Genomic DNA, 16,177 nt, shown 5'->3' with positions numbered 1-16,177 from the left:
CCGTTATTGATTTGGTTGTGTTATTGCCATTACAGCTGAACCTACCCCCCTCCCCCGATACTCCATATAGACTCAGCACTTCCTCTCACCAGGTAAAAGGAAATGGCTTTTCCACATGTGTTCTACAAGTCCTGCTTTCTGAAAATAATAAGCTAGGTGGCTCCACACTGAAACTTTTCTCCAGTGGCTGTAACAAGCACTACGCTATACCTACTGGAGATGAACAACATTATGACTGTTCATGTTCACATAATGAAAAATAAAAACCTTTGTACAAGGAGACAGCAGACAGACTCAGCACTTATTTCAACCAAATTACAAGATTGCTTGTTTTCTCATTTATGTCTAGTGTTATCTAGCCATGAAGAGAATTTTGGTTTAATTAGCACAGATCTGCCTCTGAGATTTCTGCCATCATTCTAATACAAAAGAAGTGAATTAAATTTAATCTAAGCAGCACACAGCATTAAAAAATTCAAAAGCAATACATCCTTCAAGAAACAGTGTCCCTGTTTCTCTGGATAACAAAAACGATGCCATAAATAATGTTTTATAGGGATACACAGTTCCAAAGTAATCTGTTTTTTACCACTAAACTGGTGGAGGAACTTTAAAGGAGGGGGCAGTGTCAGACACAAATGAGGTGTCCTCTGCAAAGCAATTGCCCCCCACTTGAAGCAAATAATTTGGCAGTCCAATGAGGAAAAGTAACAGGTGGGATGAACTGCAGACGTTTATTTGCGGCTGGCAACTGCAGTAAAGAGCTTGCTTTGCATCTAGTGATGCAGCTTAGTGCAATAGTCCACCCTCCACCCTCTCTTCCCCCTCTCTATCAGTCTCTCCTACCAAAGCTGGGTCAGGTTTGGGTGGCTGATGAGCATGATTTGATTACTATTGCCCTATATTACTTTTACTACACGTTTGGCCAAAGGTATCTTGATAAAGCTTACAATCCTGCTTATTTTTTAGGCAGGGTCAATGAGGGCAACTGGCTACTTCATTCATTCATTTACAATTTAAAGAACACTTGCCAATGTTACACAATTATTTCCACCTACTTCTATGTGCTTAATAGTTCTATGTTTTTTGGTGTTTTTTTTTTCCTCACCTATCTTTGTCGAACTTCCCCATGGGAAAATTTTTGCTGCTCACAATAGTCTTTTCTTTGTCTCATGAGAAATAAGTCTGCTTCTTATTTTGAGATAACCAAATTGTGAACTGTTTCTCCTAAACCACCCTCAGGAGACAAGGAGCAAAAAAATAAATTAGATAATTCAGCAGGAGTTCTTTTGCTGTGCTCTTAGGCTTCTCAGAGGTTTCTCAACTCTGAGAACAGATCAAATACAAAGTTGAGACTTCAGTACCAGAAATCAGAAACACTTTATTGATCCCAGAGGGGAAATTGTGATTTGTTAGTTGCTCTGATGTAAAGAATAGAGACTTATAATAAGTAAGAATAAGAGTATGAAATAGAAGTATGTAAATGGTTGACGTGTTCCACCCACCTGAACACCGTTGCAGACAAAATAAACCCCCTCATGGCAATGGCACTTATTGCTGGCTGTGGCCTCCCGCAGGACATCGTGCCACACCACAAAAGCTGCTCAGGAATGACCCAAGGAATGGGACAAAGAGCTCAAGGCAGCAACCTGGCCTCCAAACACCCCAGATTCCAATCTGATTGGACATTTGAGGGACGTGCTAGTACCGCAGAGGTACCCCCAATCCACAGTGGGTGCTCCTTCGACTGGATTTAGCTCTGACCTGTTAAGGCTAAGGATAGACCGATACATCGGCCGGCCGATATATCAGGCCGATATTTGAGTTTTTTTACTTGTATCGGCATCGGCCGATACGCGCGTGGGTTCGTGGATTTATTTTTCCCTAGCACTTTTTTTCATTTGAAAGTATGTGGTTAAGTTGAACAAAGCTGTTGTATCCTACTTGTACAGTAGTTGTTGTTTTATTTATGCTTCAGCTTAAATATTTGTTTATTTTATAAAGATATTACTGGAAGATTTAAGAGCACTGAACTCTTTTTTTTATTTGAATGTATAATAATAATAATAATAATAATAATATTCTACCTGTTCTACCTGAACTTTCCATCTTGTTTTAGTATTTTTTACTGTTCAATAAAAGTTTCTTATTTTAAACTTGAGACCTGTAATATTTGTTATCATTGTGTCATTTTTTTTGATGTAAATTGAGGGAGCAAAAGCAGTATCGGCTCCAAATATCGGTTCAAGAAAATCGGCAGTCCATAATCGGTCATCGGCTAAGGGTGATGGAAAAAAATCAGTATCGGCATCGGCCCTAAAAAATCCATATCGGTCTATCCCTAGTTAAGGCAAAGACGGTGGATAAACCAAGACGGTCCACTGCGAGTCAGTTTCCTGTATCAGTGTCACGTGGGGTTCGCGACCACCACGCCCCTTTAGGAGACTAACAGCAGGTACTGAGTCCATTGACTTCAGTGGGAGAAATGAACGTGATTACAGATTATGGCCGATTCTTTCGCCCCATAGTCACGGAAGCAGATATTGGACCCATTTATCGCAAGCCACATATCTTCAGAACATTCCGACACCACAATGGCAAATTTCAGATGGACAAATCAGGAGAAAATTTACTTTGTTCAAGACCTGTCTCTGTCTCAACAACACACTCTCGTGAGATCTGGCAACAGATAGCTCCTCTCTCGTGCTGAAATCAGTGCAGTTTCACCAAAGATACTGGATTAAAAAAAAATTTTTCTTCCAGCGGATGTCTTTGTTACAACATGATTGAGCTAACTGGAGTAGTTTCATGTCGTATCCGACAACGGGAGGCTTTTAACAGATGACGTCCTGATGTTAGCTTAGCTGCTAGTGTTAGCTGTCCCTGTCAGCTGCAGCCACTGATGCTTTCTAGACATCGTGATTTCCCAAAACTGAATAAATACCACACATAGCAACACAAAACTGCTTTGCTAGCTCAATCATGTTGTAACTAAGATATCCGCTGGAAAAAATATTTTTTTCACGGACCGTTTAATGAGTTATTACCCATTACAGACACCGCTAACGGTTAGCCCAGCTAATCTACGATAACCAAGCGAGGTTGGGGATACTCGTCTTTGATTGGCGGTTCTCCATCGTCTTTGATTGGGCTACGGGGGACAACGCCTACTTAGGAGACCGGAAATGTATACCATTTCATACAATGGGGGTATATTGTAGGTGGGCCATCTTGTTATAATACAGTATCTTTGGTTAAGGCATCAACACAGGACCTCTGGTGGTGTCCTATAGTGTCTGGCACTAGGGTGTTAGCTTCAGATCTTTTGATTTCTGTGGGTTGTGAGGTGAGGTAACAGTACATCCACAGATGTTTGATCAGATTGGGATCTGGCGAATTTGGTTGTCAGGTCGACGCCTTGAGCTCTTTGTCACGTTCCTAATTCTATTAGGAAAATGCTAAATGCTATTCCTGAGCAGTTTTTGTGGTGTGGCATGGTACATTGTCCTGCTGGGAGAGCACTGCCATTGCAGAGCATTGCACTGTAACAAGATGATCAATGTTGTTCACTTCACCTGTCAGTGGTTTTAATATTATGGCTGATCAGCGTATATACATTAAAAAGTTGATCACAGAAGACAAATTTCTGAAATTGTGCAGGCACATTTATCAGCCGATCAAGATTTGTTTTGTGTTTTAATGTTACCTCAGGTGCTGATTATTTCAGACAAATATAGATTTCTGCAGTGAGAGGAGAATAAGTGTTTAAGATCTTTAATAAGGATCAGGCTGAGACAAGAGGAAGTTTATATCTAAAGAGCTGAATTTAAGAAGGATGAGAAAATGGTGAAAATCACATTTTGATGTTGTAAAATAAGATAAGTATTGGGATAAAGGGATAATGAATTTAAGCTCAGTTATATCTGAGAGAAAAAGCGTGGACAATAAAAGCTCTTAATTTTCCTTTTAGTCTAATTTGTTATCCTTGTTTTAACTTTGAAGCCTCACGTTGTATGTTTACTTCCATCTTTATGTGAATTGTTATGTGTGTAAGCTACGCTACATGTTTTGAGGCCATGTCAAAATTAAAAAGAAATTCTCATTAAGAGCTACAAAAATAAATACTCAGTTACCTTTAAAGCCACACTGAAGAAGCCTCGTTTGGCTTTGTAGCATCCTTTTACCTGTTTTGCCTGTTAGCTTGTAGCTGCTAACGCTAGCATCGTAACCAACGTCGTTAGCTAGTTAGCTAAAAGGCTAACGTTCGTCAACCGTTAGTGACGTCACTTTAAGCTTCGAGAAAACGGTTTTAAAGTTATGTGCTCGGTTTATCGCCTAATTGTTTACTGTATAACTTTCTTAAAACTTATATTAAAGTGTGTGTGTGGCCACTTTCAACACACACTCAACCTCTCCACATCAGCCAGCCCCCTTCACCGACAGCCTCCCCGCCCCGCCCCGGCCGCTCCCCCCGGCCCCGGGACTAACCTGGGCTCCCTGTGTGTAGCAGCGGGGGCGACGTGGGGACGTCTCGACACTCTCTCCTCCATCTCCTTCCACCTTCTGTCTCGCTCCGTCCTCTCCCGGAGATAAACTCCAACTATGGCTTTTGTGGGTCTCGGTTTGACGGTCCTCTTGGCCTCCCTTGTCGCTCTCTGCTCCGCGGGCTCGGACGCGCCCCGGGGAGTCGCGGTCGGGTTCGTTTTTGACCCCAAAGCGACGTGTGAGCCGCTGTGCAGACACGGAGGGGTCTGCATCCGCAACAACACATGCTTCTGCTCCAAGGGATATGAAGGGGAGACCTGCCAGTATGGTGATGTTACACACCTTTTATACACCTTTATATTCATGTGCATTTAAATGTTACAGCTTAACGTGGAAGAACTAATGCTTATAGATATTTATGGATGATAAAAAGCGATTGCTGTCATGCATTTGAATGCATTTACCTGTGGTAAGACAAACATCTGCATATACAAAGAAAAACAAACCACTATATGTGATTTAAAGCAGGTTTCATGTAAGTTGCATCAGTTTACTGCAGAAATTATGCAGAAAAAATGACCTGCCTTGATTTTAGTTCAGTTTATTTGCACATACATGTGTAGAAATTACAGGAAGAGGGAATTAAAAGTTAAACATTGTGCAGGAGAGGTTAGAAGCCAAATTATAAAGAACTTAAAAAGATATCTCCCCTATTAAATAACAATCATACATAAAAAGAGTCAAGTCTTTGCAAATAAGAGTCCTTTTCAGATGTTTGAGGGGGAAAGAATCTTGTTTATTGAGCATATTCCTCATCTTAATAACTAATTTGCTACTTACTTTAACAATACTTAAAGCAAAAATAAAGATGACTGAAACTTTGAGAGGCTTGTGTTAAAATCTTGTTTGTTCTCGTGTGACTGCAGCCAACTGTTACCCCAAATGTAAGAATGGAGGGACGTGTCTTCGCCCTGGAAAATGCAGATGTCTTCCAGGATATGGAGGGAGATACTGTCACAAAGGTAAGCAGGGTTTCCGTGATGTGATTATGTAAACTAAACATCTGGTTGGTCCAGCGGTTGCTGTGAAGTTGCTGACAGGGGTTGTGTGATCTGGAGGAGTCTGAAAGCCGTCTGCTTTATAAGTCAGCGTGGACATCAGTCTTCATGCGTCCATTCATCTGAATCCGTCCTGCAGTAACTGCTCTTCCATGTGATACAGTAGAAATATATCATCTCAGTCCAACACACAGCGGTTTCTGTTTTACCAGACACACACTAACCTTCAGTCAGAGAGTCGAAGAGCAAGATTTTTCCCAGGAACAAAACTGCAGCCGTAGTTCATGCAGTAAATATTTCTCCAGGGGCTCAACCTTAACTGTGTCCTATCATAAATAAACCCCAGATTTATGTTATCACTATGAAGGTTGTTCTGTAGCTATCCTTGAGAAAGCTGTCCTCAGTATTTCTTGTCTGTGAATTTTGGGGATTTATCCAACCAGTAGTGGAGTTTCCATTCATAGAGTCACTCAGATAACACACAATGGGGTTTTAAAATATGGTTATGATATTATTTGAGAGGAAATATCTTTGAATGTCTCTAGTTTTTTGGCCAAACATTGAGTCGGGTCAAACTAATCCAGCAGTTATCTTCACATCGCATCTTCACATAAATAACAGGCCAGGAAAAAGCAAACAAATAATGTTCTTTAATCCTTCCCTTTTTCATACAGATAATTATTTCTAGATAATTTTACCTCATAAAGCCTCTAAAAATTTGCTGTAAACACTTGAGGACAGGTCAGTTAAAACTATGTCTACTGATGGGTGTGATCTGTGTCTGTGTTTTTGCAGTGACGTGCGACGGGGGATGCTGGAACGGAGGCGAATGCACCGCCGTCAACGGAGTGGCCAAGTGTATCTGCCCCTCGAGCTGGACGGGCTCAAAATGCCAGGAGGGTCTGTTTATGGCCGTATCTAATTACCCTTTTAACACCACAGGTCAAAGTCACCAAATGGAGCTGGCTCTCTCAGCTGGAGCTGCTCATCATCATCATCAGCAGCAGCAGCAGCAGCAGCTCTCTAAAAACATTTAAAATGCCTTTCCGGTTCCAAGTTGCTGTCGTGATGGGAAACATTCAGTCTGCCCTGAAGCCATTCATCTAACTTAATGCTCATGAATGACATTTAAATTTTCGGCTTGTGGATGATGATTAAGACGTTCTTGGCAGTGAATTTTAGCTCAAATCGGGCTCAGCAGAAATGTCTCTTATTCCTCAGATAAACCTTGAGAGGCACAAGAACCTTTTGTTTCCCTGGTAAAGGTTTGTCCTCATATTTTTGGGCAGTAGAAGTAAAACAGACTCAACTTGGCTTTTGAGTAATGTGCCAAAAGTTTTGGTGCACTCCATGAGAAATTAGGGCTCTACAGAACTAAATCAATCTTAATCTTTGGTCTAGATCAGCAAGTTAATTTTGCTGATCTTCTAAATTCAAAGTATCCACACTATTGTTGTTTAGAGTTTTGCTTGTCGACCTCCCAAGAACCCAAAAATCACTGTGATGAATTAATGAAGACCGAGAATTGCCTTGTGTGAGAAAGCTGCTCTTGATTGGTCAGAATTTCCATGTGGGAAAAATCCAGGAAGTAAAGCAAACGTTGAAGAAGAGTACACTTGCAAGATAAATGTGACACTTTCTAATGTCACAATGGAGGGACAACTACGCAGGTTGATGTTAGCGCTGCTCATCGTGGACTATATTGCTGTCATTGTTCATTTTAGTCAAAGCATACAGTTTGAAAACGAGGCGCGGCTCCAACTAGAAAACAATGTTTTGATGCATTGGATGTGCTGAATGTGCATATTAAGGCAGTACAGGAGGAGGTGCACATTAATAATCCTCCAGGACTGTAACATGCTCATGTTTAACCCAAACAATGTGTCACGTGACTGCAGTTGCTTCACATCCAGGTCGGAACACCATTTCACCACAAACGAACCGCACCAGAGTTCGTTTGTAACCGGACTGAGACCACCTCTTCAAGAAGGTCTCAGTCCGGTTGTTTTGGTGCGCACCTGAGTGTGATTGCTGTGTTCACACCTGCCCAAACGAACCAAATGAACTTAATTCTGATTGTCCCGAACCAAACAGGGCAGGTGTGAAAGCACATTTAGTGAGCTTTAGAGGTGCTGGTTACTGTAAGAAATGTTAGTGCCTTAAAATTTAGATGACTGAATTTGAGAAGCAAAGTTCAGGTCATTTTGTAATGATTCAAAACAAATAACATTTTCTAGTCAAATACACTTAAAAGGATTTTAGTACAACTGAATTAAAGCAGCAGTGAGTATGATTTTGGAGGATTTATTGGCATCTAGTGGTGAGGATTGCAGATTGCAACCAACTGAAACTTTTCCCGATTAGAATTCCTTAAGTGTTTTCACCAGGAGCTGAAATATCACCAGAGGTCTTCTGGTCTCCAGAACAAACAGACCAAGTGATTCAAACCGGTAAAAACACTGAATAAAGCAGTTTCACTTCACAAATAACGTGTTTCTCCAACGCTGCTGGGCTCATTGGAGATGGGCCACGAACCTGATAATATGTGCCCATCTTTTTTTCTATGATAACTTAAGATCCAGACGTTGAGCAGTTTTTTAGAGGGAGCTGAAATACCTGCAGAGGTCTCTTCCTCTCCAAAACAAACAGACCAGATGATGTAAGCCAGTAAAACACCAGTAAAACACTGAATAAATCAGGTTCACGTTTCACTGCTCGTCGCTGAGGGGCTGCTAACTACGGTTGCTACTGCTACAACGTGAATGGCTCTATCTAGAGCCAGTGTTTGGTTTGTCCGTTGTGAGCTACTGTAGAAACATGACAGTGCAACAAAGCAGAAAGTTTAAGGCAGCCCTACCAACATTTGTAAGTTAAAACAAATACTCTTTTTACAGTGAGCCAGGCTGTTTCCCTGCTTCCAGTCTTTATGCTAAGCTAAGTTAGTCAGCTGCTGGCTGACAAATATGACAAGTGTTTTGATTCTCTCACTTTACTTGCTAGACAACAATTAAGCACATTTCTTAAAATATAAAACTATTCCTTTAACTCATCTAAATGTCTCCAGAGCATTTTTCTGCATCCAGTAAATGTTTTACACCTGCAGCTAAAGCTCAGATCTCTAAGAATGTCTTTCTTTTGTTCCCTGTGCAGCGATCTGTCCCCAAGGCTGCAGGAACGGGGGAGTCTGTGTGGCTCCAGGAATCTGCAGCTGTCCGGAGGGATGGCTGGGTGGCGCCTGCCACACTGGTGAGTTCAAACTGGTCCCAGAGACCAAACACTTCCATATGCATCACTGCACTTTACAAGCACAGTTTCTTTTGTCTCTCTTCTTCCTCTCCTGCTTGTTCAGACAGTTTTGTTTCGGTTGCGCTCTCCCATGATGCCTGTTAACTGTCAGAGATTGATATAAATTGGATGTATGTGTCTGCTCAGGGAAAGTTTTCAGTTCAGTGTTTTACCAGATGTTACATGGGAACAAATCTCACCTCTGTTTCTGGATTCGTGGTGTTTGGATTTACAAGCCCTTCGCATTCACTTACATGTTTTTCAGGTTTAGCAAATAACAAACACTTGTGTGGTTTCTTTTGTCTGCAGCTGTGTGCGCTCAGTCCTGCCTGAATGGAGGGAAGTGCATTTCACCAAACAAATGCCGCTGTCGCCCCCCTTTCTCTGGCCCTCGCTGTGAGGAGAGGAAAAAGTCACACTAGTGTGACCCTGCTGAGGTCAAAGGTCAAAGAGGCCCAATAAGGGACTTAATGCTGACGGGGACAATTCAATTTTTAAGCTGAAACTTTTGTAGTTTTTAAATTTTTTTATCCTGTATGCAATTCTTTTATAAGAATCCTTGAACCTGTTTGTTCTCATTTGACTGTATAAACATGTCCTGTACTGTAATTTGTCATTAAATGAGTTAAAAAGTGAAATGCAGTAATTATTGAAGCTCATTTAACCAAAACAAAAGCATAGAAATAGTACATGTCTTTATTTTGTCACTTGTACCACAGTGTTATCTGGTGTTTACAGAAGTTTTATTTAGAAAACAAACCTACATATAACTCCAACAGGCGGCCATGATCCAGTCAAACAATATATTAATGAAAGCGATAAAGAAAATTAAACAGATTTGTGTTAAATGGCAGCATATTCATATCAATGTCTTGGGTCTGAAACAAGTTACTGAAGTGTACCATCCAGATCAGGCGCAATTAAAAGCAGACTTATTTAACAGTGCACATCAGTTTGATAAAAGGCTATAATTTGGCTAAACTGTGACAACTCTAAAACTAAAAGCTTGCTGGTAATAACCTACATCTGATAAATGAATCATGACTAAAACTGATCCATTTGTCATTTACTTATTTTACATAATACTGAGCAGCAACACACACACATCTGTACGAAGTCTCTCTGCTGATGCATTTAACAGATGTGTTACTGTGAGCCTTGAGGTAGTGATATACAGGGGCGGACAGACAAGTGCAATACATCAAGTCCCCCTGTTAGCCTTCAAATGTGCACACAGCCACACACATCCATCAACATCCACACACACACTCACACGCCCACGCAACAATTTATGATGCTCTCTTTTTGCTTTGTGCATTCTGTAGCTTCTTTCATCCCATTTCTCGTTTCCCATCATGCCTGTGACGCCTGTAAAGGTGCGAACATACATTTATTAAAACTTGGATTTCACATACTGCACATTTAAATATGTCCAAGGTGGTAGAACGAATATCATGTATATATTTGTGTAGCATGAGGAGCCTAAAAGAATGCTTCACCTGCGAAATGATCATTTGTATATCACTTACTCAGAGCATGTTACCCTTAAATTTGTGAAGATAACTTTGTTTTTCTCACATGCCTCCACGCTGAACGAAGAATCCAAAAAAAGAGAACATACTTCATGAGCTAAAGTAAACAGGGACCACGTTTAACAAACACAAAAAAACTGTATCAAAACCTTCATTCACAGACTCTAAACAACTCGTACAGTATAATCCAAGTTTCATTTATCCAGTTGTAAGCTCAGTACTTTCAAACACAGGCATTTACACTAAAACATTAGTGTAGCGTTCCCTTATATACCTGGCCACGCTTGCACGTATGAGCTCCACTTGAGCAGAGTTCGAACTCACGTGCGGGCCCAGGCACACTACTCATTTGCACACGAGACTGTTTTCACTGACTTGTTTCAGATCATAATGTTTTAGTGAAAATGAATGCGTTTGGGACGTACTGAGAAGACAACAAGATAAATGATGATTATACTGCATTAGTTGAGAGTCTGTTTTGCTGTTGTTAAACACGCTATTTACTTTAATTAGCTCTTCCTAATTCTCGCCCCTTTTCCTCTGTCACCTAATAACAGTTGAGCGAGCTGGGAACACGGCAGAACCTCGGTCAAGTCTTCCCTTTTCTGTCATACTCAGATGTGATACGTGCTCGCTAAAAAGGTTGAAAGAAAACCTTATTTTCAAGATTGCTAAAGATGTGGCTGGTGGATTGTTTCAAACTTAACGGACGCGTTATACTGTATAGTCACATCTAAAGTTAGCTAATGTTAGCTATTCATTCATTTTCCATAACTGCTTATCCTGTTGGGGGTCACTGGTGTCCTGGAGCCTATCCCAGCTGACACTGGGCGAGAGGCAGGGTTCACCCTGGACAGGTCACCAGACAATCACAGGGCTGACACATAGAGACAGACAACCATTCACACTCACATTCACACTATGGACAATTTAGAGTCACCAATTAACCTGCATGTCTTTGGACTGTGGGAGGAAGCCGGAGCACCTGGAGGAAACCCACGCTGACACGGGGAGAACATACAAACTGCACACAGAAGGCCTTCCCAGGAGCCCTCTTGATACGAAGTGACAATGCTAACCACTTCATCACCGTGCTGCCTAATGTCAGCTAAATTCTAGCTAATTAGCTAGCTAATGTATAGCTTCATCAAGATGAGTTGGCCTAATGGCAGATCAAACATCAGTCAGGTTTGCTTCCTCCTTATTTCTGTGGTAACGTTAAAGAGATTTCGAAAAGGACGGATTTGTCATTGGAATTATCGTTAGCCAGATCAAGGCTGATGTTTCTTTCTTTGTGTTTTCTCTGTAAGGCTACATGCCACCCTGACGTAACTAACAGAGCTTTCTACAGTAAAGAGAGACGAACGTTAGGTCAACACCATGGTCTGTATTCAGTGATAAACACAGAGTACTTTACAGATCCCAGCAGTGCAGGAGCAAAGCTGACTCAAAGTCTTGTCGTCCTCTGGCTCCTCCCTTTTTACTTGAGACCAGAAGTCTTAATTTGCAGCGTTTTGCCTTGTTTATAAAGGTTAACATTGTAAATATATCCTTCCATCATATACTGTAGTCCCTGCTGTCTGCTTCATGAAGCTATGTTGCCCGGAAATGACCTAATAAATACTGCAGCACCTGGCTTAGCGAAACCCGGTATTGCCATGTTTCTTTTTATCAAACGTGTCCAACAGTGACTAAGTGGGGCGGGGTTCAGGATCAGTCAGCTCATCAATAGTGTTGACCTTTTTGGATTCTCCAGTCACCGTGGAGGCATGTGAGAAAAACAGTTTTCTGAGTAACTGACAAACAAGTTGTCGTTTTGCAGGTTAAGTTTTCCCTCAGCCCAAATTAATGCGTCTCATGTAGTACACCCGAGTCACAGCTGGGCATCTTTTCTCTGAGAGATAAATACCTGGAGTTTGGAAAACCCAGAAGGTCATTAAACATCACTTACTACAGGTCTGAAGATTTTTCAGGAACCATCTGGATGACCCTCTGGGCCGAGTATTTATCTTTTAGAGAAACTGATGCTGAGCTCTGTGACACAAACTGGGGCTGGGGGAGCTCCAGAGAGAATACAGCCTTTAACCCTGGAGTTATTAATACTCTCCCACTGAGCTGCAGAGACATGTACTGTATATAAAGTGTGACCCTGGTGCTGACCTTTACTGCGCAGGTGAGGCCCTTGTAGCCTTTCCGACAGTGGCAGTAGTCAGGAAGGACACACCTCCCGCCGTTCAGGCACCGCTGCTTACACACCGCTGAGGAGGGAATCAATATTACAGACGTAAACACTCTTTATTACACTGTTAAAAAATAAATCAAAAGAACATGGAGTGATAAAGTATATTTGTTTAAAGTTCAGGTCTGCACAAAAAGTAAATGCAGTGTTTGCCCTGCATTGTTTTATCATGAACACACTCACGTGTCTGACACTGGAGACCCTCCCAGCCCGTGGGACAGTGACAGGTGTTTGGTCCCAAACACTCGCCGCCATTTTTACACTTTTGCAGACAGACAGCTACAGTGAGGAAACAGAGACGGAGGCATGAACACAGAAGTCTACTGAACACTTCTGCATGATCTCTATATGATCTGTGATGTATCTGACGTGTATGAATAAAACATGGAGTCACTCACGTATGTTGCACCTCTTCCCTCTCCACCCTGACGCACAGGAGCACGTGTTGGGTCCCACACACTTGCCTTTGTTCATGCACATCGGCTCACACACACCTGGAACACATTTATTTACACATTAGATCCACATATTGACTTGTGAGTTCAGTTATTACCTTTAGATAAGACTGTGTGTAAATTTGCAGTCGGTGATTTTACTCACTCTTCTGACACCTTTTCCCAGTGTAGCCCTCAGGGCAGGAGCACACATTGTTCCTCATACACTGACCTCCGTTCTTACAGGGAGGACTGCACACAGCTGAGAAACACAGCGATAAACAACTGTGAAGATATCAGGAGGCTCTGTGCACATGACTTACAGACTTGTAGACACTGACCCTTAACCTTCGAAAAGAAATACTGACATAACGTCCAACCTCCTGTGCATAATTACATCACACTCTGTAAGTCAGAGAAGCAAAAACATTTTATCAAATTAAAAAAGTGAAAAAGCTTCACATATCTCCTCCCAACCGTCCTCTTCTTCATGGTGAGCTGGTGTATTAAGTAGGACAGAAAGCTCTAATTCTTAGCTTTAAGCGCTGGGGGGAGGGGTAAAACAAATGAGCAAAAACAAAAGAATAAATAACTACACAGACTTCTGCTCTGACCTGCTCCAGATTCAGCCCTGCGCCTCTTCGTCCTGAGGGTCCAAACAGTGATGCCCTCCAACAGCATGGAAGCTTTTTATGTTTTATCTTCTTCTTTTCTCTCACTCTGTCCTGGTTAGTACTATCTCCTCCTTTTGTTCTCTCCTCCCTCTATTTTTTGTTTAGACACCTTCACACACATGTACTACAGTAAGAATATCTGTGCCAACTTTTTTAATGTGAAGGGATGCACGATATAAATCAGGCCGATAAAATATAGTCGATAAATAGCGCCGATAATATGCAGCCAGACTGCTTTCATTGACTTAACAAGGGCAGCTTATACACACCCTGACACAGTGGGTGGCAATACATGTACCTTTAAACTTGGTTTGCAAACTGCCAATAAACACGAAGAAGAAGAACACAACAACTGCAGCACACTGTCAACAGGGCAAAACATGTCTGGTGTGGACGTCTTTTACAGTTCCAGAGGAAGACAGCAGGTTTGCGCCAAGGTCTGATGTCTGACCGCCTGATACCGGTTGGATGCGGGCTGAAGAATTGTCTCCAGAGTGTTAGCACAAGCTAATTAGCAGCAGCGGCTTACATCCAACACCGAGCTTTTAAAAGGCTCAACCCCACAGTTTGCGATTATTTGTACTGCTACTTCTCTGGCTGCGTGTGTGTGAGACACAGCTGCTTGTTCGTCTGAGCTGAGTATTAAAGCGTGTCATTTTCAGTCATTTTACTTTCACATCTTTGTATTTATTACGTTCACCTGTAGTGTAGGGTTAAATGGGGGCAGGGGCGTTGAGGGTAGGCAAATTGGCAATACCACCGCCTAATGTTGAAAAGTATGAGGAGTCAGAGCTTGTCTTTGTGTTTGTTGTGTTAACAGTAGTGCTGTCAGTTCGATTTTGTTCAGTCAGGGTTATGAAATATTAAATTAGCCATATTTTCTCACTACATCTGTGCGCCTTTCTTACCCTCAGGTGTTCATAAACTACAGGTTAACACTTCCTTTAAAATACAAAAATTATCGATTACTGTATCTGTTATCGGCCATGAGAAGCAGGTAATTATGGGTTATCGGTACAGGTTGAAAAAATCCATATTGGTGCATCCCTACTTATATGTTTATTTTATTTCATTTTTTCATTTTGGTTGTCTTTGAGTCTTGTTCCCCCTCATGTCTTGTGCTGTGTCATATGTCTTGTTTGTTTGTTTTCAAGTTGCTCACTTATAATAAAAAATGAAAAAGGAAAGAAAGCCCTTTAGTGAGGTTCGTGTACCCGACCCTGAACTCTGACCTGTTTGTGTAGAGAGGAAGTGAAGTGTGTCTGCCTGCAGGGAGCTGCGAATAATCACCATAATATTACTGAAAATAAATCCTCTGCACTGCATGTTTTTTAAAGGCAAGTATGTTGGTATCTTTGTGCTAAAGTGCTAATATTTCAGGCAATTTTTATACCAAATACAACAAGAATTGGATTTCCCCCAGGTGCTGCATTCTTGCCACTCAAACAGATGATCAAGCGTTATTGGACACTCTTAACTAAAACCCAGACTAATGAAATTCTTCTCAGTGTTACAGCTTGGTGAGCCATATTTTATAAATGTTTAGGGAAACATGATGCTTTTCAGTAGATAATTAATCCACCGGAGAAGGTTAAACTAAAAAAAAAACCCTCCAGTACAGGATGTGTTTGATGTAGCTCCATAATACCAGAGTTTAAATAAAAATCCAGTATCTCTTCAGCCCTGCTTGTCACTGTATCTAAGAGCATCATCATATAAGCGACCACCTCATAGATCCTCTCCTAGTAGCTGCAACAGTAGCTAGAAACAGGATTCAAATTCTCTGCGCAGCCCGTCTGTGAGTTAGAACAGCAGAGCAGTAAAATGTGTCAGTGTGATAAATATTCATCTCACCGATTTGACACTGAGAGCCGTAGAAGCCGCTGGGACAGGCACAGATGTTGGGCTTCATGCATGTTCCTCCATTCAGACAGACAGGGTTACAGAGAGCTGTGGAGGATACAAGCAGACACAGTTAGATGACACAGATACTGGGCACTATTTAAACCATCTATAGTGCGTGGTCTAAAGTGCACTAAGGGCGTGTCCAACTCCACCAGTTAAATGATGCATAATCTGAACTAAAGTTGTATTTAGTCCCTTAACTAATTATAGGTGTGCTTTGGGTGTAACATGGGTTCAACCGATCAGAGTGTCATCTCCCATTCTCTTTAAAAGCTAGGTGTGCCTGCACCTGCTGTACTGCTATTCATACGGCAGATTGGAGCAAGGCAAATAGCAGCAAATATTGTGGGACATTTAAGCAGCAAAACTAGAAACTGTGGTTAAATAAAAAATGAAGTTGCGCTGCTCCTCGTGTGTTAATGTGCACAACGTCTCTCTCCATGGGGAGTCAAACAGCAGCTCTACTCTATGCTATGATCACATTTTAGAGAAAGTCATTAGTATTTTCCTCATCATGATGTACAAACGGAGCGTATGCCTGGTGTGAACCAGCCTATGTAGGCCC

General features: G+C 41.6%; 2 protein-coding genes across 4 annotated transcripts in view; one reads left to right on the top strand and one right to left on the bottom strand.

Annotated features, from left to right (window-relative positions):
• Nucleotides 1–4,175: 4,175 nt before the first annotated feature.
• Nucleotides 4,176–9,453, top strand: seraf (Schwann cell-specific EGF-like repeat autocrine factor). The gene is made up of 5 exons (XM_049584954.1): nucleotides 4,176–4,813; nucleotides 5,412–5,507; nucleotides 6,339–6,443; nucleotides 8,694–8,789; nucleotides 9,138–9,453. Exons 1-5 carry the CDS (start codon nucleotides 4,603–4,605, stop codon nucleotides 9,248–9,250), a joined length of 621 nt encoding a protein of 206 aa, XP_049440911.1. The 5' UTR covers nucleotides 4,176–4,602; the 3' UTR covers nucleotides 9,251–9,453.
• Nucleotides 9,454–9,559: 106 nt separating this feature from the next.
• vwde (von Willebrand factor D and EGF domains) overlaps nucleotides 9,560–16,177 on the bottom strand; it is a 54,513-nt gene continuing 47,895 nt past the window's right edge. For all 3 annotated transcript variants that reach the window (XM_049584946.1, XM_049584947.1, XM_049584949.1), the window contains 6 exons: nucleotides 15,562–15,657; nucleotides 13,200–13,295; nucleotides 12,998–13,093; nucleotides 12,783–12,878; nucleotides 12,521–12,618; nucleotides 9,560–10,196 (listed from right to left, as the gene is read on the bottom strand). In XM_049584946.1, coding sequence (XP_049440903.1) covers nucleotides 10,182–10,196; nucleotides 12,521–12,618; nucleotides 12,783–12,878; nucleotides 12,998–13,093; nucleotides 13,200–13,295; nucleotides 15,562–15,657 — 497 coding nt within the window. In that variant the 3' untranslated portion in view covers nucleotides 9,560–10,181. The remainder of the gene's footprint in view (nucleotides 10,197–12,520; nucleotides 12,619–12,782; nucleotides 12,879–12,997; nucleotides 13,094–13,199; nucleotides 13,296–15,561; nucleotides 15,658–16,177) is intronic.

This window comes from Epinephelus fuscoguttatus, linkage group LG8 (assembly GCF_011397635.1).
Source record: "Epinephelus fuscoguttatus linkage group LG8, E.fuscoguttatus.final_Chr_v1".
In the NCBI taxonomy this organism is placed as follows: Eukaryota; Metazoa; Chordata; class Actinopteri; order Perciformes; family Serranidae; genus Epinephelus; species Epinephelus fuscoguttatus.
This window is presented reverse-complemented; position numbering and strand designations above follow the sequence as displayed.